The following is a 26,396-nucleotide window of genomic DNA, read 5'->3' on the forward strand; positions in this document are numbered from 1 at the left end:
GACCATTCAGCCCCTGGAGCCTGTTCTGCCATTCAATGAGATCAAGGCTGATCTGCGATCTAACGTCTTTGCACCATATCTCTCAATACCTTCAGTTAACAGAAAGCTATCAATCTCCGACTTGAAATTAACAATTGATCGATTGCCGTTTGCGGACGAGAGTTCCAAACTTCTACCACCCTTTGTGTGTGGAAGTGTTTCCTAATTTCACTCCTGAAAGGTCTGGCTCTAATTATTAGACTATGCCCCCCTAGTCCGAGAACCCCCAACCAACAGGAATAGTTTCTCTATATCTACCCCATCTGTTCCCTCTGATATCTTGAAAACTTCAATCAAATCACCCCTTAACCCTATAAATTCTTGGGAACACAACCCCACTGAGTGTAATCTCTCCTCAAAATTTAACCATTGGAGTCCGGGTATCATTCTGGTAAACCTACGCTGCACTCCCGCCAAGGCCCATAACAACAACAACCAGTAATTATATAGCACCTTCAATGCAGTAAATCATCCCAAGGTGAGTCACAGGAGCATTGTCAAACAAAATGTCAGCCAGTGGCTCAGTGGGCAGCACACTTGCCTCTGTGTCAGAAGGTTGTGGGTTCAAGTCCCACTCCAGGGCCTTGAGCACAAAAATCTAGGCTGACACTCCCAGTGCAGCACTGAGGGAGTGTCTTTCGGATGAGACGTTAAAATGAGGCCCTGTCTGCTCTCTCAAGTGGACATAAAAGATCCCATGGCACTGTTTCGAAGAAGAGCAGGAGAGTTATCCCCGGTGTCCTGGCCAATATTTATCCCTCAATCAACATAACAAAAAAACCCCAGACTATTTGGTCATTATCACATTGCTGTTTGCGGGAGCTTGCTGTGCGCAAATTGGCTGCCGCGTTTCCCACATTACAACAGTGACTGCACTTCAAAAGCGCTTTGAGATGTCCGGTGGTCTTGAAAGGCGCTATATAAATGCAAGTCTTTCTTTTTAAGCCGCACACTTGCGCCCCCATGCAGTAATGGGCAAGGTCCTGCGCAGGTCGCACACCGGGTTTAACATTGTAAATCCCGTGCATGCCTGGAAATTTAAAGGGACCGCGCATTGAAAGAAACATGCCCCGCCCCCGCAGAACAAAGGGCAGCTTGCAGGGGTCATTGATCTTAGTTCGTCATTCCGTGTCCAGAAACCCTTATTTCTTTGATGCATCTACAAATTCTCTCCAATAAATGATAACCGAACCGTTCCTCTTGTGGCCTGATTCACAATTTAGACTTCTTGACGTTGCAAAGAGCTCACACGGGAGCAAAATTCAGCTGCTGCAGCATTTTAAATACGGTTGGTCTCCCCCTTTTAATTTCATAACAAAAAAAAAAATCACGATCTGGTCATTATCACATTGCTGTGTGTGGGAGCTTGCTGTGCGCAAATAGGTGTTTCCCACATTACAACAGTGACTGCACTCCAAAAAGTAGTTAACTGGCTGTAAAGTGCTTTGAGACTTGCAGTGGTCGTGGAAGGTGCTATATAAAGGCACGTCTTTATTTTAGATGACGTCTGCTGCACAGTGTAAGAGACTGTTTAAAAAAAAATTAAATACAGGCAAAGCTCATAGTTGGCCAGCCGACTGGGGCTGTTCCTGGAAAAGCAGGTGGTTGGCCAGTGACTAGGAAGAGCCAGTGCTTGTGCTCAGCTGATTGGCATCAGGTCCTGGTGGAAGTGCAGCCTGGAGGCACCATGGTGAGTGTTACAGTGTACCAGGGGCAAGGGGCTGCACCCAGGCTTGTGCATCCCCTTCTGCAAGGGAGGTAGAAGCAGGCAGGCATGATGCTGCTCAGACATGCCACAAAGAAGATCAGAGGCAAAAGGCTAAACCCTTGCCCCCCAAATTGACAGCTCTGCAAGGGAGCCACTTGCAATTGAAGCTCACTGTGAATAGGGTGTGTTCCAGCGCTTGGGGCTCAGCTCACAGTGCAAAGCCAGGCTCTGGGGAGATGGGGGCAAGTCTGAATTGCAGTCTGAGTGTAAATCTGATGTCCACACCTTCAATTTTCTGTGTGTGTGTGTGTGAGAGACAGTGAAAGAGCTAGTGCAAAAGTTATCCAGCATCTAGTGTTTAAAACATTGCCTGTGTGTGTGTGTGTGTGTGTGTGTGTTGCAACACTTGCCTCTTTCCTGCTCGCAAAGTTTAACCCATTCGCTTAGGTCACGTTATGCAACTTCGAGAAAGAAAAGTGACTTGGAATCTGAAGTTCAACTGGGCTGGAGTCAGTTTCTTTAAAGGGATGTTGCCTCTTTTTTTTTTCCTGTTTCAGTTCCTTTATAAGGGCCTCTACCAACAAACTTTACAACAAAGTTCACATGGCTTCAGATGTAACGAATATTTTGTGTTTAAATGCAGTCATGATACGCGATTCAGTGTCAACTTTCAAAAGGGAATTGGATGTATACTTGAAGGGAATGAATTTGTAGGGATGAGGGCACAGAGCGGGGGAAGTGGGATTAATTGGATCGCTCTTTCAAAGAGCCGGCACAATGGGGCGATTGGCCGCCTCCTGTACTGTACCTAGAGCAAGCACTCTACTCGGAACTCCTGCACGGCAAACGAGCCAAAGGTGGAAACAACTACAAGGACACCCTCGAAGCCTCCCTGATAAAGTCCCCACCGGCACCTGGGAGTCCCTGGCCAAAGACCAGTCCGCCCTAAGTGGAGGAAGTGCATCCGGGAGGGCGCTGAGCACCTCGCGTCTCGTCGCCGAGAGCATGCAGAAACCAAGCGCAGGCAGCGGAAAGAGCGTGCGGCAAACCTGTCCGTCCCACCCACCCCTTTCCTTCAGCTGCTGTCTGTCCCACCTGTGACAGGGACTGTGGTTCTCGTATTGGACTGTTCAGCCGCCTAAGGACTCATTTTAAGAGTGGAAGCAAGTCTTCCTCGATTCCGAGGGACTGCCTATGATGATGATGACCTCACGAGCAACAGTCACAAGAGAATTATATTCAGCCTCTCTCACTGCACAGGATGGCTGGCCTTGAGAGAAATCCCTAGTTGCTTTTGAGAAGGTGGGTTATCGTCTTGAACTGCTGCAGCCCCTGGTAGTGATAGTGTTGGGTATTGAATTCCAGGATTTTCACCCGGCGATGATGAAGGGACGGCGGTGCACGTCCCACACCAGCTTGGCGTGAGGCTTGGAGGCGGCGTTCTCACGATCGTGATTTCCTGCCCTCCCTGATGGCAGAGTCGTGGGCTTGGGAGGTGCTGGGGGGGGGAGGTTGGATATTGACTTGTGGTTGAGCTGTTGATCAAGCGGACTGCTTTGTGCTGGTTGGTTCCACTATTGAAAACTGTGGGCTAGAAATTCGGTTGGTTGACGCCTCCCGCCCGAGCGCCGCGAACTCCAGTGACGGCTTAGCGGCGGCGTTGACTGTTTGCGCTGCGCTCGCTGGCCCCGCCCGCTGGGTGACATCACCGAGTGCGTAACACCCCCGTGGCCCTGCGTTTGCAAAATTGACTCTTTCGCCCGCGGTAGCGCCCGGCGCTGAGACCGGACGGGGAAAGCAGTCGGTCTCGCGACGATCCCCCGCCGATATCGTCCTGGGTGCAAGCTAAGGGTTGAAATTTCACTTTTTCAACTTCTGTTTATTTGCTGCAGCGGTTGGGGAAGTGTGGCTGAGGTTCACTGACATTTTCACCGGGATTTTGGTTTCCAGCTTTAGGAGTGAAGATGCCTAAAATAAAAAACTGAGTGGGCCTCCTGCGCTATCGGTCCGTTCGCGCCCGAGGAGGTGTGTGGGACGCTTCCCTTAGTGCCCCACTCCCCTCTTGGGGCGATGCAACTGAATATCCCACTTTGAGGCGGTAAACATCGCCCGGCGCTAAACGTAGCACCCGGCACCGTCACCGCCTCACAGCGGGCGGCACCGAATTTCTCGCCCTCTATCTCGATCTCTAGTTTAATTGTTTATTTCTCGACTTTGTTGCACGTTGCATAGAATGTCCAGCCCAGAAACACGTCGCTCAGCCCCACCGCTCCGTGCCAGGGTTTATGCTCCACACCAGCCCCCTCCCACCCCTCTTCATCTCACCCCATCAACATATCCTTCTATTCCTTTCTCCCTCGTGTGTTTATCCAGCTTCCCTTTAAATGCATCGATGCCACTCGCCTCAACCACCTCCCTGTGGCAGCGAGTTCCACATTCTCACCGCTCTCTGGGGAACTTGGTATCTCCTGAATTCCCCATTGGATTTATTAGTGACTATCTTCTATTTCTAGCCCCTAGTTTTTGACACTCCCACAAGTGGAAACATCTTCTTTATGTCTACCCTGTCAAACTCTTTCATTATCACAAAGGCCCCTATCCAGTCACCCCTCAGCCTTCTCTCTTATAGAGAAAAGAGGCCCAGCCTGTTCAGTGTTCCCTGATTGGGTATAACCTATAACCTTGTATACATATTGTTCTGTTTCTTTTACGTGCTGTCTGTTCCAGAATATTTTCAAATCCTTAATATGAACCATTGCAATGCTCTTGCAGAGAGCTGGTGTGGGCTCGACGGGCCGAATGGCAGCCTCCGGTGCTGTACCCATTCGATGACGCTCGATGTTTGTATTTCGGATTCATGCCCTTTTAATGTTGCGTTATGACTTTCACGTGACCTGCAGAGGGAGACGCTAACGCTGTGACCTTCTACCTTGCAGAGGTTCCGTTTCTGTGGCGACCTGGATTGCCCCGACTGGGTCCTGGCTGAGATCAGCACCTTGGCAAAAATAGTTGAGTATCCAACCGTCTAAATGTCTGAGGGTTGTTGTGCTGTATGCGCTAATCTAGTAACTGTGCCAAGGGAAATAGTCTTTACACTGATACCGGTTATCCAATAGTCACCCTCAAATCATCATCATAGGCAGTCCCTCGGAATCGAGGAAGACTTGCTCCCACTCTAAAAGTGAGTTCTCAGGTGACTGTACAGTCCAATATGGGGATTACAGTCTCTGTCACAGGTGGGACAGACAGTCGTTGAGGGAAGGAGTGGGTGGGACTGGTTTGCCGCACGCTCTTTCCGCTGTCTGCGCTTGATTTCTGCATGCTCTCGGCGACGAGACTCGAGGTGCTCAGCGCCCTCCCGGATGCACTTCCTCCATTTAGGCCAGGGACTCTCAGGTGTCGATGGGGATGTTGCATTTTATCAAGGAGGCTTTGAGGGTGTCCTTGCAATGTTTCCTCTGCCCACCTTTGGTTCGTTTGCCGTGAAGGAGCTCCGAATAGAGCGCTTGCTTTGGGAGTCTAGTGTCTGGCATGCGGACGATGTGGCCTGCCCAGCGGAGCTGATCGAGTGTGGTCAGTGCTTCGATGCTGGGGATGTTGGCCTGGTCTAGGACGCTAGCGTTGGTGTGTCTGTCCTCCCAGGGGATTTGTAAGATCTTGTGGAATCACCCTCAAAGCCTCTTTGATAAAGTGCGACATCCCCCACTGACACCTGGGAGTCCCTGGCCAAAGATTGCCCTAAGTGGAGGAAGAGCATCCGGGAGGGCGCTGAGCACCTCAAATCTCGTTGCCGAGAGCGTGCAGAAAACGAGCACAGGCAGCGGAAGGAGCATGCGGCAAACCAGTCCCACCCACCCTTTCCTTCAACCAGTCTGCCTCACCTGTGACAGAGATTGTAATTCCTGTATTGGACTGTTCATTCACCTGAGAACTCACTTTTGGAGTGGAAGCAAGTCTACCTTGATTTCGAGGAACTGCCTATGATGAGTCTGACGGATTCTAATCATGTGATTGGTAAACTAAATAGTTGCTCTTTAAGAACGTAAGAAATAGGAGTAGGAGTAGGCCATTCGGCCCCTTGAGCCTGCTCCGCCATTTAATACGATCGTGGCTGATCTTCTACCTCAACTCCACTTTCCTGCCCGATCCCCATATCCCTTGATTGCCTTACAGTCCAAAAATCTATTGACCTCTGTCTTGAATATACTCAAAGCCTGAGCCTCCACAGCCCTCTGGGGTAGAAAATTCCCTCTGAGTGAAGAAATTTCTCCTCATCTCAGTCCTAAATGGCCGACCCCTTATTCTGAGACTGTGACCCCTGGTTCTAGACTCCCCAGCCAGAGGAAACATCCTCCCTGCATCTACCCTGTTCAGCCCTGTAAGAATTTTGTATGTTTCAATGAGATCGTCTCGCATTCTTCTAAACTCTAGAGAATATCGGCCTGGTCTACTCAATCTCTCCTCATAGGACAATCCCCCCATCCCAGGAATCAGTCTGGTGAACCTTCGTTGCACTCCCTCTATGGCCACTATATCCTTCCTACGGTAAGGAGACCCACACTGTGCACGATACTCCAGGTGCAGTCTCACCAGGGCACCTTTTTATTTGACATCAATGTAACATTTTGTCACAATCAATAATTTTACAATATTTTGTTGACAGAAATATAGAGCAATGCACTAAAATTCAAAGTGCTGCTTTGGCGCGCTCTCTTTTTTTTCATGAAAGAGATAAAGAACTTGCATTTATATAGCGCCTTTCAGGGCATTCCAATGCGCTTTACAGCCAATGAAGTACTTTTGGAGTGCAGTCACTGATGTAATGTGGGAAACGCGGCAGCCAATCTGCGCACAGCAAGCTCCCACACACAGCAATGTGATAATGACCCAGATAATCTGTTTTAGTGATGTTGGGGATGAATATTGGCCCCAGGACACTCCTCTGCTTTTCTAACTAGTGCAGGGGGATCACATTCACCTGTGTTTTATGTTATGTTGATTGAGGGATAAATATTGGCCAGGACACCGGGGGTAACTCTCCTGGTCGCCTTTGAAATAGTGGCCATGGGATCTTTTACAGCCACCCGGAGAGAACAGACAGAGCCTCGGTTTAACGTCTCAACCGAAAGACGGCACCTCCGACAGTGCAGCGCTCCCTCAGCACTGCACTGGGAGTGTCAGCCTAGATTTATTGTGCTCAAGTCCCTGGAGTGGGACTGAATTAGATGTATAACCTTGCATCATTTCAAAAAGAAAATCTGTTGATACGTACAAGAAAATGGTATGATTGTTAATTTCGGGGGGCATATTAACCAATGCTGATTGTGCATCGCTTGAGGGTAGCACCCAAGCGATGCACAAAGTCTTACCAATTTTAAGTAAAGAGAGAATTTTTAAAAATGATTTTATCCTCCATTCACTGATGTTCAGCGAAGACGTCTGTAAAATGAGGTACAAGTGAATTGCTATCTAATTAATGCAAAAATTAATTGCTCCAGCCTTGTGATGTCTAATTAAACTGACTGACATTGTTAATTTCTTGCATTTTGTCAGTTTCACTCCAAAATTAATGATCCTGGCCGTTGCCAAGTGGGAAGTGATGGAATTGGGCAGCTGTGTCTGCCAACAAGGCAGAGGCAGGGCAAGAACTCCCCTCTCCTTATTGAAAGGAATAATCTCTGGCTACAGCGAGCCATTCCGTTAGCATCGAATTGTAGAAGTGTTTGGCATGGAAGGAGGCCATTAGGCCCATCGTGTCTGTGCCGGCCACGAAAGAGCTATCCAGCCTCTCCAGCTTTTGATCTGTAGCCTTGTAGATTCTTCATCATCATCATCATCATCATCATCATCATCATCATCATAGGCAGTCCCTCGAATCGAGGATGACTTGCTTCCATGTCAAAAAGTTCACAGGTGTTTCAATGAAGGACCTAAAATTCCAGGTCCTGAACTACATCCGGAAGGATGGAAGATGCCTGTGCGTGGATTTTTTTAATGTGTGGTGACCGTTGCACACCAGCCACCACACGGGCTTGACAGAGCTAGGTCTTGGTCCAGTGGCAAGGATTAACCAAGACGACTGGAGACCAGCTCTGCTGCACGGGCCTAGTGCGCGCACACATCGCAGTGTGGGCTGGCCCGTGCTGCCCCTGGGCCCTCGCCTCTTCTGGGCCCAAACTCTCGCCTCTCCTGGGCCCCGATCACTTGTCGCTTGCAGCACTTCAAGTGCATATCCAGGTACTTTTAAAAATGCGATGAGGGTTTCTGACTTTTAAAAATGCGATGAGGGTTTCTGCCTCGACCACCCCTTCAAACAGTGAGTTGCGTGCTGTAAATTTCCGTGCTGTAAATTTCTATGATTCTGTGTCAAAGGGTTTCACATTCATGGTGGAATGGGCAATCCGTGCGTGAGGCGAATCTGAGAATGATTTTTCGATTGTGCTCCCTTGTCCATTAATATCATTGATTTTTTTTCTTGCAGTCTTCCGTGAAGATGAAGTTGCTGTGTGTCCAGGTACTGAAGGACCTGCTGGGAGATGGAATCGATGTAAGAGGCATTGTTAAAATTTATTATTTGACCTGTGTAGCAAAGGCCTTAAAGGGGCAATGTGCTTCAGCACTCGGTGTCTCACGCGATGGAAAGTTCCATGTTTGTGTGATGTCTTTCTGGCTTTCATTTTTACCAAGCAGCTGTGTAAATACTATCTTCCCTTCCCCCTCCCACCACCTCAGTTATATTACACTCACACTGCGCACTATGAATTCCACGTAGAGAGAGGTCCTGTGGGAAGGAGGGTAGTGGGAGTATGTTTGAGTTTGTGTGCGTGTATTGGCACATGCGGAGGAGCCTGGTCTCCAGTCGTCTCGAACCCCCTTGCCACTGGACCAAGACCTCGCTCCGTCGAGTCCGTGTGGTGGCTGATGTGCAACGGCCACCACACGTTAAAAAGATTCACGCACAGGCATCTTCCACAGTTTACCTTGAGTTCAGCAGTCACCTGAGTACTCATTTTTAGTGTGGAAGCAAGTCATCCTTGACCCCGAGGGACTGTCTATGATGATTGCACCATAACCCGCGACCTCTACCACCTAGAAGGACATTGGGAGCGAGGGAACACCACCACCTCCATGTTCCCCTCCCAGTCACACACCATCCTGACTTGGAAATATATTGGCCGTTCCTTCATCGTCGCTGGGTCACAATCCTGGACCTCCCTCCCTAACAGCACTGTGGGAGCACCTTCACCACACGGACTGCAGCGGTTCAAGAAGGCAGCTCACCGCCACCTTCTCAAGGGGCAATTAGGGATGGGCAATAAATGCCGGCCTTGCCAGTGACATCCACATCCCAAGAATGAATGAAAAAGGAAATGACCGTTATATAATGTACTTTATGGTTAACTCATTTGAGAAATCTACAAAATGTTTTACCCCAGGGCGATTTTGTATGGGTTCCAAAGACATCCTTCTAAAGAGGGTTGACTGTACTATACGACCGAGTGTCTGCACAGCACATAACTGCTTGTAAGCAGATCCTTTCCAAGTGTGAAGATTTTGACGGCAGATCCCTTTAAGATCATTTTTCTGTGAGCCTTCTATTTAAATTGGGGTTCTGGCCACTCGTGTAAAGGTTAGGGTTGGGTCAGCGGGCAGTACACTCGCCTCTGAGTCTAGAGGGTTGTGGGTTCAAGTCCCACTCCAGAGGCTGACACTGCAACTGCAGTGCTGAGGGAGCGCTGCACTGTCGGAGGTGTCGTCTTTCGGATGAGACGTTAAACCGAGGCCCCATCTACTCTCTCAGGTGGATGTAAAAGATCCCAGGGCACTATTTATCCTTCAATCAACACAACAAAACCAGATTATCTGGTCATTATCACATTGCTGTTTGTGGGAGCTTGCTGTGTTTCCCACATTACAACAGTGACTACATCTCAAAAAGTACTTCAATGGCTGTAAAGCGCTTTGGGACATCTGGTGGTCGTGAAAGGCGACATATAAATGCAAGTTTTTCTTTCTTTTACAAAAGGCACCAACATGCTCATTTCCCCCCCCCCCCCCCCACCCCCGATTGTTTATTTTCTGCACTGGGTACTAACTTATCATTGAATCACTTCAATGTTTTAATAATATATTCTTTGAATGTGGGCAACCTGTCCCTGGTGACCCTGACCCTAGGTTGATTCCGGAGATGAGGGGGTTGTCTTATGAGGAAAGGTTGAGTAGGTTGGGCTTCTACTCATTGGAGTTCAGAAGAATGAGAGGTGAACGTATCGAAAGTTATGATAATGAGGGGGCTCGACAAGGTGGATGCAGAGAGGATATTTCCACTCATAGGAGAAACTAAAACTAGGGGACATAAGTCTCAGAATAAGGGGCCGCCCATTTAAAACTGAGATGAGGAGGAATTTCTTCTCTGAGGGTTGTAAACCAATGGAATTTTCTGCCCCAGAGAGCTGTGGAGGCTGGGTCTTTGAATAGATTTAAGGTGGAGATAGACAGATTTTTGAATGATAAGGGGGAGTCGAGGGTTATGGGGAGCGGGCGGGGAAGTGGAGTTGAGTCCATGATCAGATCAGCCATGATCTTATTGAATGGCGGAGCAGGCTCGAGGGGCCGAATGGCCTAATCCTGCTCATATTTCTTATGTTCTTAATGTCTTGTGTTTATGAGAAGCTTTCTTTGCATTAGCAACAAATTAGACTTTAGTTGTGCCAGCAATCATTTACTGTCTGTTATCTCTGTCCTTTCAGTATGAGAAAATTTCAAAACTCACTGTGGATGCCAAGTTTGGTAAGTCTGTATAAAACCTTTCCATGCATACTGACCAATTAGCTTTGCAGTGCAATGCTTAACTTATTTAAAACACGTTATGCACTTGTACAGTGCCAAATAACGCGAATGCTATTTTCATATTGGCCAGCGAATGTTATTACCTACATGGCGAATAAGAGGCTCAGTCTGGTATCAACATGTAAAAAATGTATGGTGAGCAAAGGCCATCACATCCAGCAAGCCCACACCAGACAGGCAACAGTGCAACCATGGCCATCATTGATCAAACTGCCAACCATGGCCACTATTGATCTGACTTCCAACCATGGCCACTGTTGATCCAATTGCCAATCACTTAATCTCTTGGGAGATGCCAAAGACCTGTGGCCAATTAGGAAAAATGCTAGGAACTTTCTCTCTGGCTCCGACTCTGCAGTAAGTCGCATAACCTGATGGCTGACAGTTCAATCTTCGCATGGATCTGGCTGTGTGATGAGAAATTTTGAGACCAAGGTGGGAAAATGCACTGTCCTAAACCACAGAGTTCCCAGGTTTGATTCTCAATCCGTGCTGAACATAAGGAAGTCGGCCATTTGGCTCCTCGTGCCTGGTCCGCCATTTAATAAGATCATGGCTGATCTGATCTTGGCCTCGCCTCCACTTCCCTGCCCGCTCCCCATAACCCTTGACTCCCTTATCATTCAAAAATCTGTCTATCTCCACCAGTTAGCCTAACACCTGTGGTTGGGAAAATATTGGAGTCCATTATTAAAGAAGCAGTAGCAGGACATTTGGAAAAGTAAAATTCGGTCAGGCAGAGTCAGCATGGATTTATGAAGTCATGTTTGACAAATTTGCTACAATTCTTTGATGATGTAACGAACAGGGTGGATAAGGGGGAACCGATGGATGTGGTGTATTTGTACTTCCAGAGGCATTTGGCAAGGTGCCACATAAAAGAGCATAAGAACATAAGAAATAGGAGCAGGAGTAGGCCATACGGCCCCTCGAGCCTGCTCCGCCATTTAATACGATCATGGCTGATCTGATCATGGACTCAGCTCCACTTCCCCGCCTGCTCCCCATAATCCCTTATTCCCTTATCGTTTAAGAAACTGTCTATTTCTGTCTTAAATTTATTCAATGTCCCAGCTTCCACAGCTCTTTGAGGCAGCGAATTCCACAGATTTACAACCCCCTGAGAGAAGAAATTTCTCCTCATCTCTGTATTAAATGGGTGGCCCCTTATTCTAAGGTCGTGTCCTCTAGTTCTAGTCTCCCCGCCCCCCCCCCCCCCTCCCATCAGTGGAAACATCCTCTCTGCAACCACCTTGTCAAGCCGCCCCCTCATAATCTTATACATTTCGATAAGATCACCTCTCATTCTTCTGAATACCAATGAGTAGAGGCCCAACCTACTCAACCTTTCTTCATAAGTCAACCCCCTCATCCCCAAAATCAACCTAGTGAACTTTCTCTGAACTGCCTCCAAAGCAAGAATATCTTTTCATAAATATGGAACCCAAAACTGCACGCAGTATTCCAGGTGTGGCCTCACCAATACCTTATATAGCTGTAGTAAGACTTCCGTGCTTTTATACTCCATTCCCTTTGCACTAAAGGTCAAGATACCATTGGCTTTCCTGATCACTTGCTGTACCTGCATACTATCCTTTTCTGTTTCATGCACAAGTACCCCAGGTCCCGCTGTACTGCAGCACTTTGCAATCTTTCTCCATTTAAATAATAACTTGCTCTTTGATTTTTCTGCCAAAATGCATGACCTCACACTTTCCAACATTTTACTCCATCTGCCAAATTTTTGCCCACTCACTTAGCCTGTCTATGTCCTTTTGCAGATTTTTTGTGTCCTCACACATTGCTTTTCCTCCCATCTTTGTATCGTCAGCAAACTTGGCTACGTTACATTCAGTCCCTTCTTCCAAGTCGTTAATATAGATTGTAAATAGTTGGGGTCCCAGCACTGATCTCTGCCGCACCCCACTAGTTACTGGTTGCCAACCAGAGAATGAACCATTTATCCCGATTCTCTGTTCTTTGTTAGTTAGCCAATCCTCTATCCATGCTAATATATTATTCCCAACCCCATGAACTTTTATCTTGTGCAGTAACCTTTTATGTGGCACCTTGTCAAATGCCTTCTGGAAGTCCAAATACACCACATCCACTGGTTCCCCTTTATCCACCCTGTTCGTTACTGCACAAGATAAAAGTTTATGGCGATGTCATCAGCATGCTTTACATAAGCAATAGGAGCAGGAGCAGGCCACTCAGCTGCTCGAGCCTGCTCCGCCATTCAATAAGATCATGGCTGATCTGATCCCGGTCTCAACTCCACTTCCCCGCCCGCTCCTTGTCTAGTTTAAAACACTTAATTTCGCAACTGTTTTTAGTTTTTCTTCAGAGTTATTTACTTTTTGCAAATGTTCTATTACAATGAGTTGGGCAAAGAACATTCAATACTCTGAAAAAAAATTAATTGCATCTTTTTATTTTTTTCCATTTGTGAATTTCAGAAACCAGTGATATCAAGGCCACTATTGCGGTGCTAAACTTTGTTTTCTCGAGTGCTGCCAAGTATGGAGTTGACGGTGAATCGTTGTCCAGTGAATTACAGCAACTCGGTCTGCCAAAAGGTATTGTTGTTCCACCTGTCGCGATAATAGTTGCACTTTTAATTTAAGAAACTCGATTCGTGTAATCGTTAATAAATCAGAGAGGGAATTCAGGAGAAACTTCTTTACCCAGAGATTGGTTAGAATACGCCAATGGTGGGGCGAAGGGAGAGGGGGCGATGCACAGGGGAGCAGAGTCAGAGGAATAGAGGGGAGGGTTGTAAAGCTGGAGATTGTTAGACCATTTTGGACCGTCGCTGAAGCCCTTCAGCGATCTCCCCTCAGCCTTGATGCCCGATGGCGAAATGCTTGGACGAACTGCGACATACAGAATGGATTCCCTATCGAGGGCCCCACAGTACAACCTGAAGGATCAAACCTTCCTCGCAAACAGTGGACAACCATCAACTGCCTCAGAACCGGTCACGGTCGATGCTGCCACCTTCTCCATAGGTGGAAGGTTAAAACCTCCCCATCATGTGACTGTGGAGCTCCTAATCAGACCCTGGAGCCCATCGAGCACTGCCCTCAGAGAGAATTCACAGGCAGCCTACAGGATATCCACGCTGTTACACCGGAAGCTTTGGCCTGGATATCCAACTTGGATATTGATGTTTGATTTGCTTTGCTACTAGCATACGGAAGAAGAGGAGTTTGGGAATGAAGGATGAGGCTAAGAAGGGATTTAAACACTAGGGTATACATCTGCACAAGTATAATCAGACTTTCCTTTTGCAAAGATTGCAAAGGGACGCATTATTAGCTTCCAGCATTTTCTGTTTTTAATTTCCCAGTCATTCTTTAAGAGCGATTTTCAGTTTTCTGTCAATATGACCGCCTCCTTGTGACAATAATTGGGAGTGTTTCGGATTAGTGGGCTGGTTTGAACAGTGCGCTGTCATAACGAGCATTCCACTGTACTCTCTAAACGGCCTCTGATATCTTTAATACGGGGCCAGGGATCTCCTTTACTGTATCTCCTGTTTAACATTGCAGAACATGCTGCTGCACTCTGTAAATCCTACGAAGACAAACAGCCTGCCCTTCAAGATCGACTCCGGGACAGCAGCCTCCGGCGTAAGTGGCATTTTCCTTGGCAATAAGTCGGTTATTTGGACTTGTTCCAACTGAGCACCGCGTGATCGAGATGTTCTCGAGCGCAGTAGACAGTTTCAAGGGTCGCGGGAGTGGATAGGAATTTTTTTTTCTCCCCTCTCCTTTTGTAAACTGTGTCATCACAGGCAGTCCCTCGTATCGAGGATGACTTGCTTCCACGCCAAAAAGGGAAGAGTTCACAGGTGTTTCAATGAAGGCCCTAATATTCCAGATCCCGAACTACATCCTGAAGGGTAGAAGATGCTGGGTGCGTGGATTTTTTTAACATGGGGTGGCCGTTGCACACCAGCCACCACACGGGCTTGACAGAGCCAGGTCTTGGTCCAGTGGCAAGGGTTGACCAAGGCGACTGGAGACCAGCTCTGCTGCACGGGCCTAGTGCGCGCACATATCGCAGTGTGGGCTGGGCCCTCGTCTCTTTGGGCCCCGAACTCTCGCCTCTCCCGGGCCCCGATCACATCCCGCTCCTTCGCCCCGACTTTGTCGCCCCTGCTGTACCTGCCCACGCTCCAATCAGCGACCTGGACCTTGATGACGTCGCTCTTCGCTGCCGTCGCCCTCCTGCACCAGCTCTCGCTGTGCCTTGCTGTGGTACGCCACCACGCTGCCCGGGGGACTCCGCTCGCCCCTCCTTTTATGGCCTCGACCTGCCGCTGGTGGTCCCTCGCAGGTCGGGGCGTGACCCTAACTCGACTGACGGTATGTGCTTTGTGTGCAGTGAACAAGCTGGAGTCCGTGTCGTGGCGAGTGGACTGCACGCTGAGCTCCAGCGAGCTGAAGGAGGTAAATGAGCCCGTTGTTCAGCTGAAGATTAACGTTCGGAATGTGGACACCGGTGCCGTGGAGCTCACCGCTGTTTCCATCACGGCCAACAAGTTCCGAGTCTTACTCACTGGTAGGTCAGGCCTTAAACCAATGGGAGGAGGTTAGATAATCGACTGGGTCCGTTTTGTCTCTGTAAAATCTTATTTTGCACTTATTTTATAAGAACATAAGTAATCGGAGTAGTGCAGCCCTTTACAGTAACAGGAGCCCCAAATGGTGACCTTATAGTGCAAGTTTGTGGAACTGATACCATTAACGGTTGGAGATCAAGCAACACTTCCTATGTTAAAGGTGCTATACAAATGCAAATAGTTATTATTCATAATAAGAAATAGGAGCAGGAGTGGGCCATTCGGCCCCTTGAGCCTGCTCTGCTATTCAATACGATCATTGCTGATCTGACCTTGGCCTCAGCTCCCCATCCCCGCCCGCTCCCCATAACCCTTTACTCCCTTATCGTTCAAAAATCTGTCTGTCTCCACCTTAACTATATTCAGTGACCCAGCCTCCACAGCTCTCTGGGGCAGAGAATTCCAAAGATTCACCACCCTCAGAAAAAAATTCCACCTCATCGCCATTTTAAATGGGCGGCCCCTTATCCTGAAACTATGCCCCCTAGTTCTAGATTCCCCCACGAGGGGTAACGTCCTCTCTGCATCTACCCTGTCAAGCTCTCTCAGAATCTTATACATTTCAATAAGATCACCTCTCATTCTTCTAAACTCCAATGAGTATAGGCTCAACTTTTCTTCATGAGACAACCCCTTTTATCTCAGGAATCAGCCTAGCGAACCTTCTCTGAACTGCCTCCGTCCATTTTTAAAATTCTCCTCATCGTGTTCAAATCCCTCATGGCCTTGCCTCCTTCCCATCTCTGTAACCCTTCAAGACCTCTGTGCTCCTCCAACTCTGGCCCCTTGTGCGGCCATGCCTTCAGCTCTCCAGACCCTAAGCTCTGGAATTTGTTCCTTAAACCGTTCCACCTCTCTCATCTACTTTCAGCCGCTTGCTAAAACCTACCTCTTTTGACCAAATTCAAGAAGATCCAACACCATCCAGGACAAAGCAGCCCGCTTGATCGGCCCCCCATCCACCACCTTCAACATTCACTCCCTCCACCACCGGCGCACCGTGGCTGCAGTGTGTACCATCTACAAGATGCACTGCAGCAACTCGCCAAGGCTTCTTCGGCAGCACCTCCCAAACCAGCGACATGTACCACCTAGAAGGACAAGGGCAGCAGGCTCATGGGAACACCACCACCTCCACATTCCCCTCCAAGTCGCACACCATCCTGACTTGGAAATATATCAGCCGTTCCTTCATCGTCACTGGGTCAAAATCCCGACACTCCCTCCCTAACAGCACTGTGGGAGCTCCTTCACCACACGGACTGTAGCGGTTCAAGAAAGCGGCTCACCACCACCTTCTCAAGGGACACCCACATCCCAGGAACAAAAAAAAAACTTTTGGCCCTGAAATTCCGGCCTCCCTGGGTCCATACGGAGTTCCTACGGACCCGGGAAGGCATCGGAAATGCGCATGCGCTGGAAACCGGCACTTCCGATCTGTCAAGTTTCTGGCTTGACCGATCGCACGCGTCTCGGGAACGAGGACACGTGTAAGTGGAAATTTCCGATATTTACGCTTACAAATGTCCTCAAAAATCTTGTGCTTGAAAAAGCAGGCACATAGCCTACTGTTACAGGCGCAAGTGTTTTAAAAAAAACATCTAAAAAAATAAAGTTATTAAAATATATTTTATCATTAAAAACCCTCCCCACAACGGTAAGTTTATTTTAAAAAAACTTTAAAAAACATTGGGAAATTATTTTTTATTAAGACATTAATAACTTTAATTTAAATGAATATAGTTATTTAATTATTTTCTATTTTTTATTATTGTTTTGGGTATTTTGGGCTGTGTTTTGGGTGTTTCGTGCTCTATCACAAAATCATAGTATTGGGGGTTTAGGACCCTGCTGATCTCCTATTACTATGATACTTTACCTAATTGTAACTAGCAGAGTGGACAAGGGAGAACTAGTGGATGTGGTGTATTTGGACTTTCAAAAGACTTTTGACAAGGTCCTGCATAAGAGATTGGTGTGCAAAATCAAAGCGCATGGTACTGGGGGTAATGTACTGACGTGGATAGAGAACTGGTTGGCATACAGGAAGCAGAGAGTCGGGATAAACGGGTCCTTATCAGATTGGCAGGCAGTGACTAGTGGGGTGCTGCAGGGCTCAGTGCTGGGACCCCAGCTCTTTACAATATATATTAACGATTTAGATGAAGGAATTGAGTGTAATATCTCCAAGTTTGCAGATGACACTAAACTGGGTGGTAGTGTGAGCTGTGAGGAGGATGCTAAGCGGCTGCAGGGTGACTTGGACAGGTTAGGTGAGTGGACAAATGCATGGCAGATGCAGTATAATGTGGATAAATGTGAGGTTATCCATTTTGGGAGCAAAAACAGGAAGACAGAATATTATCTGAATGGCGGCAGATTAGGAAAAGGGGAGGTGCAACGAGACCTGGGTGTCATGGTTTATCAGTCATTGAAAGTTGGCATGCAGGTACAGCAGGCGGTGAAGAAGGCAAATGGTATGTTGGCCTTCATAGTTAGGGGATTTGAGTATAGGAGCAGGGAGGTCTTGCTGCAGTTGTACAGGGCCTTGGTGAGGCCTCACCTGGAATATTGTGTTCAGTTTTGATCTCCTAATTTGAGGAAGGACGTTCTTGCTATTGAGGGAGTGCAGTGCAGGTTCACCAGACTTATTCCAGGGATGGCTGGACTGTCATATGAGGAGAGACTGGATCAACTGGGCCTTTATTCACTGGAGTTTAGAAGGATGAGGGGGGATCTCATAGAAACGTAAAAGATTCTGATGGGACTGCACAGGTTAGATGCGGGAAGAATGTTCCCGATGTTGGGGAAGTCCAGAACCAGGGGACATGGTCTTAGGATAAGGGGTAGGCCATTTAGGACTGAGATGAGGAGAAACTTCGTCACTCAGAGAGTTGTTAACCTGTGGAATTCCCTGCCGCAGAGAGTTGTTGATGCTAGTTCATTGGATATATTCAAGAGGGAGTTAGATATGGTCCTTACGGCTAAGGGGATCTGGGGATATGGAGAGAAAGCAGGAAAGGGGGTACTGAGGGAATGATCAGCCATGATCTTATTGAATGGTGGTGCAGGCTAGAAGGGTCGAATGGCCTACTCCTGCACCTATTTTCTATGTTTCTATGATTGGCTGCCCAGAGCCATGTGACTCCAGCTGTAGGCCTGCGCACGCGTCGACGTGCACGCGCTGCGACTGGCAGTCAGGAGAGGCCTCAGCATCGGAAAGTCCAACGTGGGCAGCAGCTTAAGGTAGGTGCGTATTTTTTTCTCTAAAATGCCCGCGGGAAGGCCAAACCGGAATTTCAGGGCCCATGTCTTCTTCTTAGGCTTGGTGCCAATCTTTGTCTGATTACGCTCCTACAAAGCACATTGGGGCGTTTTACTACATGAAAGAAACGCTATATAAATGCAAGTTATTGTTAGAGTTGATAATAGCTGATGTCTACTCTTTTTTTTTTTCCACCCCATAGAACTCAAGCAAGCACAAGCACTGATGAATGCCTTGAACTAAATGATTCTGTACCACAATGTTCAACTTTTCTGGTCGTGTGAGCTTGTTGGATTTACAGGACATTGGAGGGAGAGAGGGCAGATGTTCAGACATATTTATATAAAAAAAAAGACCTAGTGACTCCTGTTGCTCTGTGAAAAGGCTGCTTGGGCTGTGGATCTCAGAGTTTGAACATTCCATTTGGGCAATTGATGCAAACGATGCAGGAACGTGTTTGTTTGTTCAGAAGATTAGAACCTGAATTCGTATTTTAACAAAGCACTTTCTAGAGAATGGTTTGTGTGTAAATGATTTAGCTTTCAGCGCTGCGATATCTTGGGAATATGAATGGTACCAGCTGAATTACCACCGACTGGTATCAATGGCAACGTGAGAAATTGGAGCCTGTTCAAGGCTGCCTGAGTCCCATCAATGGGTTGCTTTAAATGGCCAAGCTGACTGACCTCTGAACTGCGGGTTGAGTGAGGTTGGCCAGATGGGTATAGCAGGTTGAAACATTCTCCATTCACTTCTGAAATCTGGATGCAAATCCAGCGGAGACAATACAGGTCAAAGCCTTCTCTCTCCAGTGGTTACTAAGGGGCACTAAATTAAGCGTCTTAATCCAGGTTGCATGATTGATTCTTCAGCTCATGATTTCCAGAATTTTACCAGCTTCAGTTTTGTAGGATTTGGTACAGAAAATGGAAATGTCAGTTCAGCTGAGGAATTGGGACTTGAGTAGGACAATGGCGGCCGTCTCCGCGTTTAATGCTGTGCATTACCTGCGAGAGCTCAACGCTAGCTGCGAGCACAGATAATTGTTTGTGTGCCAATACTGTCATTCTTCTAATGACCACAAAACTCAGAATTAATTCATGAACTTTTGAGGTTTGCCCAAATATCTTTGGCCTCTTTTACGGTTCGAGTGAAGCGTGAGACGGTTGAGCTTTCGATCAAAAAGCCTCTGTAGCCGGAACACACTTCCATCTCTGTAATCTCCCAGGAATGTGTCGTTAGTTGGACAATCAGGGATTGTGGAGTCAGTTTGGTCTCCAACGGAAATGTTTGTTGGATCTGGATTGACACCAAGTAAAACGTTGACCTCCGAGTCGGTGTACTTTCGAGGAGTCCATGGGTTTGTTCCTGGCTGTGTGACGTTACTCTCGTGGCTTTGGGGGTAAAGGAGCTTCTCAATGAACCTGCCTTCCCAACCTTACCATGCTCGGATCTAACCACTTTCGTAACCTGGAGGAAGTTCGCCCATAGCCAAGCAGTAAATGTGACTCTTGCCACGGATTTAAAAATAAGCTGGTTAACTTCAGCTCTCTCCGTTTAAAGTGACACAGTGGGTTACCACATTGGCTTGTGAACCTTTGTGACCTGGCGTCAGAAACAGCCAAGTCTGATACTCTGTCGTTTGGCTAAGTTGGTTCTCCAGTTCAGAAAGGTCGCAGGTCGGCTGCTGTGGGAATGGGTAACTCCCTCTGGTCCAATAGGGGCATCTTATGGGGCTGAGGGAACACATAGGGCAGAATACAGGAAGCTTCAGTCTTCAGCTACTTGTGCTGTAGTTGCTGTGCGAATGTTCGGCTCGGACCCTGGTTGCCTGAAGGTGTTCCATTTCTCAGCACCCATCCGTTCACCTCGACAAATGCAAGGATTCATTCTTAAGATCACACTCTCCAAAATAGAATCGAATACAGCTGGCATCATGAAGATGGGCTTGGAGAGTTTTTCTTCCAGGTAGATCGTAAGTTTTCCAATGGTCTGGGTGCTTTTCTTTTTGGCTTCCTACTTGCCAAGAGGGTAGGGTCTGTGCCACAGCGTAAATGGAACACAACGATTGAAGCATTTTTCACGTCCAGTTTTGAGTTTCGCTTGCTCGCAAAATCAAAAATATTTAAGCTGGTCTGAAGCAGACACACTGAGAATAGGAGACTTGGCTTCGAATTTCAGGAACAGGGCAACTGGTGATTGGAGAATTATTGCGTTTGAGTTCTCGATATTTATGGGATGTCGAACAATTTGTATCCTCACAGCAGAAATGTTAATGAGAATGTCCATTCCAAACTAGAATGCGTGGTGTGTAATTGTTTACATATATATATGTATGTTTAATTAAGTTACAGAAAAAGAGAGCGGCTCGGAAGAAATTTAAATTTGCAAGTACGTCATTTAATTTCAATTTTGTAATATTTGTTTTCAATTATATTCTGCTTCCTGCAGAAACCCATGAGGTGATATAACAAAGTGATATTGTAACTTTTCTTAATCAGGGACTATAAACATGTAGTATTGTGACTGGGTAGTATTGCTAGCCAGCTTTCATAACTAGTGTGGTCACATTCGGTCACAGTTTGAAGACCTTTCTGCGTACTACAATTCACCAGTAGGTTTATATTCTATGTACAGATATTTTTTGTTTTTTTGCGTGCAAACTGGGGCACGAGGTGAGCACTGGTGCAGCTACTTGACAGCGGCATGTAAACTTCTAAATTGTGAAAATAAAGTTTAAGTTTATCCGAACTGAGGCTCTATCTTTTCTTTTTTTTTTAATCAATTTCTTCGGTCCTTGTGTTAATGGCTGAAGCATCGGCTAACTAGAACAGGGATTTAGACAAGAGTGCCAAGGCATTGAGACCACTTGAAGTCGGCCAACTGAGCAGAAACTAGGAATTGGATCTGATCTCTCGGTTAGTGTTGCGGTACTGTAATTTATTCATTCATGGGATGTAGGCTTTGCTGGCAAGGCCAGCATTTATTGCCCATCCCTAATTGCCCTGGAAAAGGAGGTGGTGGTGAGCCACCATTTCAGAGGGCAGTTAAGAGTCAACCACATTGTTGTGGATCTGGAGCCGCATGTAGGCCAGACCGGGTAAGGGCGGCAGATTTCCTTTCCTATTAGAAACATAGAAACATAGAAACATAGAAAATAGGTGCAGGAGTAGGCCATTCGGCCCTTCTAGCCTGCACCGCCATTCAATGAGTTCATGGCTGAACATTCAACTTCAGTACCCCATTCCTGCTTTCTCGCCATACCCCTTGATCCCCCTAGCAGTAAGGACCTCATCTAACTCCTTTTTGAATATATTTAGTGAATTGGCCTCAACAACTTTCTGTGGTAGAGAATTCCACAGGTTCACCACTCTCTGGGTGAAGAAGTTCCTCCGCATCTCGGTCCTAAATGGCTTACCCCTTATCCTTAGACTGTGACCCCTGGTTCTGGACTTCCCCAACATTGGGAACATTCTTCCTGCATCTAACCTGTCTAACCCCGTCAGAATTTTATATGTTTCTATGAGGTCCCCTCTCATTCTTCTGAACTCCAGTGAATACAAGCCCAGTTGATCCAGTCTTTCTTGATAGGTCAGTCCCGCCATCCCGGGAATCAGTCTGGTGAACCTTCGCTGCACTCCCTCAATAGCAAGAATGTCCTTCCTCAGGTTAGGAGACCAAAACTGTACACAATACTCCAGGTGTGGCCTCACCAATGCCCTGTACAACTGTAGCAACACCTCCCTGCCCCTGTACTCAAATCCCCTTGCTATGAAGGCCAACATGCCATTTGCTTTCTTAACCGCCTGCTGCACCTGCATGCCAACCTTCAATGACTGATGTACCATGACACCCAGGTCTCTTTGCACCTCCCCTTTTCCTAATCTGTCACCATTCAGATAATAGTCTGTCTCTCTGTTTTTACCACCAAAGTGGATAACCTCACATTTATCCACATTATACTTCATCTGCCATGCATTTGCCCACTCACCTAACCTATCCAAGTCGCTCTGCAGCCTCACAGCATCCTCCTCGCAGCTCACACTGCCACCCAACTTAGTGTCATCCGCAAATTTGGAGATACTACATTTAATCCCCTCATCTAAATCATTAATGTACAGTGTAAACAGCTGGGGCCCCAGCACAGAACCTTGCGGTACCCCACTAGTCACTGCCTGCCATTCTGAAAAGTACCCATTTACTCCTACTCTTTGCTTCCTGTCTGACAACCAGTTCTCAATCCATGTCAGTACACTACCCCCAATCCCATGTGCTCTAACTTTGCACATCAATCTCTTGTGTGGGACCTTGTCGAACGCCTTCTGAAAGTCCAAATATACCACATCAACTGGTTCTCCCTTATCCACTCTACTGGAAACATCCTCAAAAAATTCCAGAAGATTTGTCAAGCATGATTTCCCTTTCACAAATCCATGCTGACTTGGACCTATCATGTCACCTCTTTCCAAATGCACTGCTATGACATCCTTAATAATTGATTCCATCATTTTACCCACTACCGATGTCAGGCTGACCGGTCTATTATTCCCTGTTTTCTCTCTCCCTCCTTTTTTAAAAAGTGGGGTTACATTGGCTACCCTCCACTCCATAGGAACTGATCCAGAGTCAATGGAATGTTGGAAAATGACTGTCAACGCATCCACTATTTCCAAGGCCACCTCCTTAAGTACTCTGGGATGCAGTCCATCAGGCCCTGGGGATTTATCGGCCTTCAATCCCATCAATTTCCCCAACACAATTTCCCGGCTAATAAGGATTTCCCTCAGTTCCTCCTCCTTACTAGACCCCCCGACCCCTTTTATAACCGGAAGGTTGTTCGTGTCCTCCTTCGTGAATACCGAACCAAAGTACTTGTTCAATTGGTCCGCCATTTCTTTGTTCCCCGTTATGACTTCCCCTGATTCTGACTGCAGGGGACCTACATTTGTCTTTACTAACCTTTTTCTCTTTACATATCTATAGAAACTTTTGCAATCCGTCTTAATGTTCCCTGCAAGCTTCTTCTCATACTCCATTTTCCCTGCCCTAATCAAACCCTTTGTCCTCCTCTGCTGAGTTCTAAATTTCTCCCAGTCCCCAGGTTCGCTGCTATTTCTGGCCAATTTGTATGCCACTTCCTTGGCTTTAATACTATCCCTGATTTCCCTTGATAGCCACGGTTGAGCCACCTTCCCTTTTTTATTTCTATGCCAGACAGGAATGTACAATTGTTGTAGTTCATCCATGCGGTCTCTAAATGTCTGCCATTGCCCATCCACAGTCAACCCCTTAAGTATCATTCGCCAATCCATCTCAGCCAATTCACGCCTCATACCTTCAAAGTTAGCCTTCTTTAAGTTCTGGACCATGGTCTCTGAATTAACTGTTTCATTCTCCATCCTAATGCAGAATTCCACCATATTATGGTCACTCTTCCCCAAGGGGCCTCGCACAACGAGATTGCTAATTAATCCTTTCTCATTACATAACACCCAGTCTAAGATGGCCTCCCCCCTAGTTGGTCAGTTGGGTTTTTATGACAATCTGGTAGTTCCATGGTCACCATTACTGATACAAGCTTTTTATTCTAGATTTATTTAATTAACTGAATTTAAATTCCCCAGCTGCCGTGGTGGGATTTGATCTCGTGTCTCCGGATCATTAGTCCAGGCCAACTAGTCCTGGATTACTAGTCCATCATCATCATAGGCAGTCTCTCGAAATCGAGGAAGACTTGCTTCCACTCTAAAAGTGAATTCTCAGGTGACTGTACAGTCCAATACGGGAATTACAGTCTCTGTCACAGGTGGGACAGACAGTGGTTGAAGGAAAGGGTGGGTGGGGAGTCTGGTTTGCCGCACGCTCCTTCCGCTGCCTGCGCTTGTTTTTTGCATGCTCTCGGCGACGAGACTCGAGGTGCTCAGCGCCCTCCCGGATGCTTTTCCTCCACTTCGGGTGGTCTTGGGCCAGGGACTCTCAGGTGTCAGTGGGAATGTTGCACTTTATCAAGGAGGCTTTGAGGGTGTCCTTGAAACGTTTCCACTGCCTGCCTGGGGATCGCTTGCCGTGTAGGAGTTCCAAGTAGAGCGCTTGCGTTGGGAGTCTTGTGTCTGGCATGCATCGCACCAACCCTCTTCTCGATCTTCCTCGCAGTAACATAGCCACCATGCTACCGTACCCAGATTGCTTTACACTTCTCTCTGCAAGCAAGCTGGACAACTCCGTTATTTTGTCTAGCTGGTAAGCTGATGCTCTAAACCCCAGATTTTCCTCTTGGCTTGATCCAGGTCCCATTCGTAGGTCCCATTCGTTACTCCCATCCATTCTCCAGCATCTGAAAGCCTGTTGCAGTCCCTGCACTGTAAGCTTTGCCCTCTGCTTCCTGCAGGTTCAAAGCTTCTGTCGGAATCTGCTTCCAAGCTGTCCTCCAGGTCCCAAACTCTTCCCCAGGGTGAAAGCGATTTGGGCAGCCATCTTGTGATGGCCCAGTGATAGCTGCTATAAAACGCCGGTTCATTCTTGTCTAAACTGACTTTGCAGAAATAAAAAGACAATAGTTATTTAAAGAAAGGGGGAAAAAAAAGACTTGCATTTATATAGCGACTTTCACGACCACCGGATGTCTCAAAGCGCTTTACAGCCAATGAAGTACTTTTGGAGTGTAGTCACTGTTGTAATGTGGGAAATGCTGCAGCCAATTTGCGCACAGCAAGCTCCCACAAACAGCAATATGATAATGACCCAGATAATCTGTTTTTGTTATATTGATTGAGGGATAAATATTGGCCAGGTCACTGGGAATAAATTCCCTGCTCTTCTTTGAAATAGCGCCATGGGATCTTTTACGTCCACCTGAGAGAGCAGACAGGGCCTCGGTTTAATATTTCATCCGAAAGACGACACATCAGACAGTGCAGCACTCCCTCAGCACTGCACTGGGAGTGTCAGCCTAGATTTATGTGCTCGTCCCTGGAGTGGGACTTGAACCCACAACCTTCTGACTCTGAGGTGAATGTGCTGCCCACTGAGCCACAGCTGACACTGTTAAAGATAAGATCAAGGTGACTTTGTCCAGATATCTAATTTGTTTCGCTAAATGAGATGAGTAAGTAGTTCTCTGTAACCTCTTCCAGCCCTACAACTCCCCCCCCCCCCCACCTCTCGAGATCTCTGCACTCCTCCAATTCTGGCCTTTTGTGCATCCCTGATTTTCATCGCTCCACCATTGGTGGCTGTGCCTACAGCTGCCTGGGCCCCAAACTCTAGAATTCCCTCCCTAAATCTCTCTGCCTTTCTCTCCTTTAAAATGCTCCTTAAAGCCTACCTCTTTGACCAAGCTCTGCCCTAATATCTCCTTATGTGGCTCGGTGTCAAATTTTGTTTGACAGCGCTCCTGTGAAGCGCCTTGGGACAGTTTTACTACTTTAGAGGAGCTACATATATATATACAAGTTGTTCACCGATTCATGCCAAAGCCCCTCCAAAAAAGACATATACAAATTAATTACAATATCCAAGAATTATTCAGTGGATATTATTGTATGAAGAATTTAAATCTGCTGATCAATACACCAGATTAAGCCTCAAAATGAACATTTCTTGGAGAACATGTCCCCCCCGATACACAATACACTGACTTGCATAACTGATATGGGACCATGAATCATTGACTTCAGGCAGAATGTTTGGGAGTGTATTTATAAAACGCCTATCACTTCCTCAGGACATTGTAAAATATTTTACAATCAATGAATTACTTGTTAGAGTATGGTCAGACTTGTAATGCAAGCAAGCATGCCATTCTGCACACAGCAAGATCCCACAAACAGCAATGAGGTGAATGGCTAGTTGATGATGTACTTTGGTGGTGGTGGTTGAGAGATTTTGCCTGGGATTCCAGAAGA

General features: G+C 47.0%; 1 protein-coding gene across 2 annotated transcripts; it reads left to right on the forward strand.

Moving 5' to 3' along the window:
• Positions 1–1,583: 1,583 nt before the first annotated feature.
• On the forward strand, positions 1,584–21,243 carry commd4 (COMM domain containing 4). 2 transcript variants are annotated; one of them, XM_070865094.1, is made up of 8 exons: positions 1,584–1,729; positions 4,684–4,755; positions 8,229–8,294; positions 10,498–10,537; positions 13,057–13,176; positions 14,152–14,232; positions 14,990–15,166; positions 18,695–21,243. In XM_070865094.1, exons 1-8 carry the CDS (start codon positions 1,727–1,729, stop codon positions 18,733–18,735), a joined length of 600 nt encoding a protein of 199 aa, XP_070721195.1. In that variant the 5' UTR covers positions 1,584–1,726; the 3' UTR covers positions 18,736–21,243. The 2 variants fall into 2 exon arrangements, with proteins under 2 accessions (XP_070721195.1, XP_070721196.1); XM_070865095.1 differs by lacking the exon at positions 1,584–1,729 and adding an exon at positions 2,920–3,049.
• The last annotated feature ends 5,153 nt before the right edge of the window (positions 21,244–26,396 follow it).

This window comes from Pristiophorus japonicus, chromosome 21 (assembly GCF_044704955.1).
Source record: "Pristiophorus japonicus isolate sPriJap1 chromosome 21, sPriJap1.hap1, whole genome shotgun sequence".
Lineage (NCBI taxonomy): Eukaryota > Metazoa > Chordata > Chondrichthyes > Pristiophoridae > Pristiophorus > Pristiophorus japonicus.